Source organism: Rhizophagus irregularis, chromosome 29 (genome assembly GCF_026210795.1).
Source record: "Rhizophagus irregularis chromosome 29, complete sequence".
Taxonomy (NCBI): Eukaryota; Fungi; Glomeromycota; class Glomeromycetes; order Glomerales; family Glomeraceae; genus Rhizophagus; species Rhizophagus irregularis.
The window spans coordinates 1156874-1158862 of NC_089457.1; the positions used below are offsets into that span (position 1 = coordinate 1156874).

The 1989-nt window shown below is 31.2% G+C and overlaps 1 protein-coding gene across 1 annotated transcript; it reads left to right on the plus strand.

Annotated features, from left to right (window-relative positions):
• Nucleotides 1–973: 973 nt before the first annotated feature.
• OCT59_019599 (uncharacterized protein) lies at nt 974–1676 on the plus strand (the record flags this gene model as incomplete). Its single annotated transcript, XM_066143647.1, has 2 exons — nt 974–1288; nt 1365–1676. 2 exons carry the CDS (start codon nt 974–976, stop codon nt 1674–1676), a joined length of 627 nt encoding a protein of 208 aa, XP_066005378.1.
• Between the last annotated feature and the right edge of the window lie 313 nt (nt 1677–1989).

Here is a 1989-nt window from a genome sequence, read left to right on the forward strand (position 1 = left end):
GCAATATTTCGCAAGTTTTTTTTCTTTTTAGTATAGAATGGCGGAAATTACCTTATGGCAGCTTGCCTCCTTTTTCTGAATTTCTGATTCATGTATTTCCCCCTTTTTCCTCATCCTTTTCGAATTTTCTAGTTCACCTTTTTCTCATATACCTTTCTTTTTTCTCATATATTTCCTCTTTTTTCTCATATATTTCCTCTTTTTTCTCATATATTTCCTCCTTTTTCTCATATTTTCGTTTCAAATTTATTATCATAATGGCTACAAAGCGTGACGAGAAACGAAGAATTGACGATAATGAAAGATTTTCAAAACGTAGTACTGAGGGTAGCGAAGCTGAGAAGCGAGTGAGAATATCCGATGATAGTGTTGATGGTATATATGACATAATATGTATCATATTCTTTATAAAAGAAATTATATAATATATAGTTAAATTATATTTTATTGTTAAAGTTAATAAAAAACAATAGAAAAACTATTAAGAACCAATTCGCAGATAATTTCTAGCTTGAAGTTCTTATCACCGGACAAAAAAATCTCGAAACCCGTCTCTCGAGCATAGAAAAAAAGCTCAACAATAATAACAAAAATAATAATAATACAATAGATCCGGAGTATGTAAAGGTAATAAAGATGAATATTATTTAATGTAAACCTGAAATGCTAACCTCGTTTGATTAGGAGCTCGTTAAGAAGGTGTCGAAAATTTTATTTGAAAATTTTGTTTATCCTTCGCAAGACGAGTACAAACTCGCTACCGAAAAATATTTAAAAGACGAAAATCCAGAATTTATGCGCCAGTTCAAAAAAAATCAATGGATTATTTTTTTCGAAAAAAAAAATTGCCCCGACTGTAAGTTAAAGCAATTATGAATTTTATTAAATTTCATACTAACATTTTTTTTTAATAGTTAGTACAACAACATAGAAGCATACGAGGGACGTTCGTATGTCTAGAGTTAAAGACGTTATGTATTCTGTTTTCGAAGCGACTGGGCGTAAATTACCGTCTATTAACGCTCAGGCTAGTCCGTCAAAGATTCAGGAATGGAAGAGTAAGGCGGAGGTGAAAAGATGTTACAACAACCTATTTAAAAAGGTTAAAGATGGGCAACCTACGACATATATGTCGCTGATAATTGATAAGTTGCGAAAAGAAAATAAAAATCCCTCAAAAACACAAATAGCGTATGCGATTAGCATATGTGAAACGTACTTAAATCCTAATAATCAAAACATTCAAATGAGCGAAAGTATAATGAAGTCGAAGATAATCAACAACTTAGTAAGTTTTTAATTTACAATTTGCAAAATGTGAATTATTTGAATTACAGTTTATTTATTTATTTATTGATTTTTAGCAAAAGTTGGAAAATAGGGATAAATTTACACATTCGGACGATAATTCTCATGATGGTAATGATGTAGACGATGGTGGTGATAGAGCAGCTGACGATAGAGCAGGTGCGGCTGATGATGATGTGACTAACGATGGTAGGCCTAACGATGGTGCGGCTAACGATGATGCGGCCAACGATGGTACGGCCAACGATGGTGCGGCCAATGATGGCATAGCTGACGATGATATACTTTCTATTGACTCTTATAACACGGAGGAGGAAGGTCGGTATGTAAATAGTTTATTAGAGAATTATGGGTTGCATAAAAAATAAATATTATTTTTTATATATATCACACGTAATAGCATTTTTTCCATAATTAATATAGTTTTAATAAATAAAATGGTTATTAATTCTTAACAACACGGGTGTGACATAAATAAATCGTGGCTGAAATTTGTGTTCAATTTGTGTTCAATTTGTGTTGATAATTCTGGTAAAAATTTGTTAATTTTGGCCAAATTTCGTTAAATTTGTTAAATTTGTGTTGAATTTGTGTTGATAATTTTTAATTTATCACGAGGGGATAATATTTAGTAATTGTGCATATACAATTTCTGTGATTTTTTAAAATGCGGATTTCCGT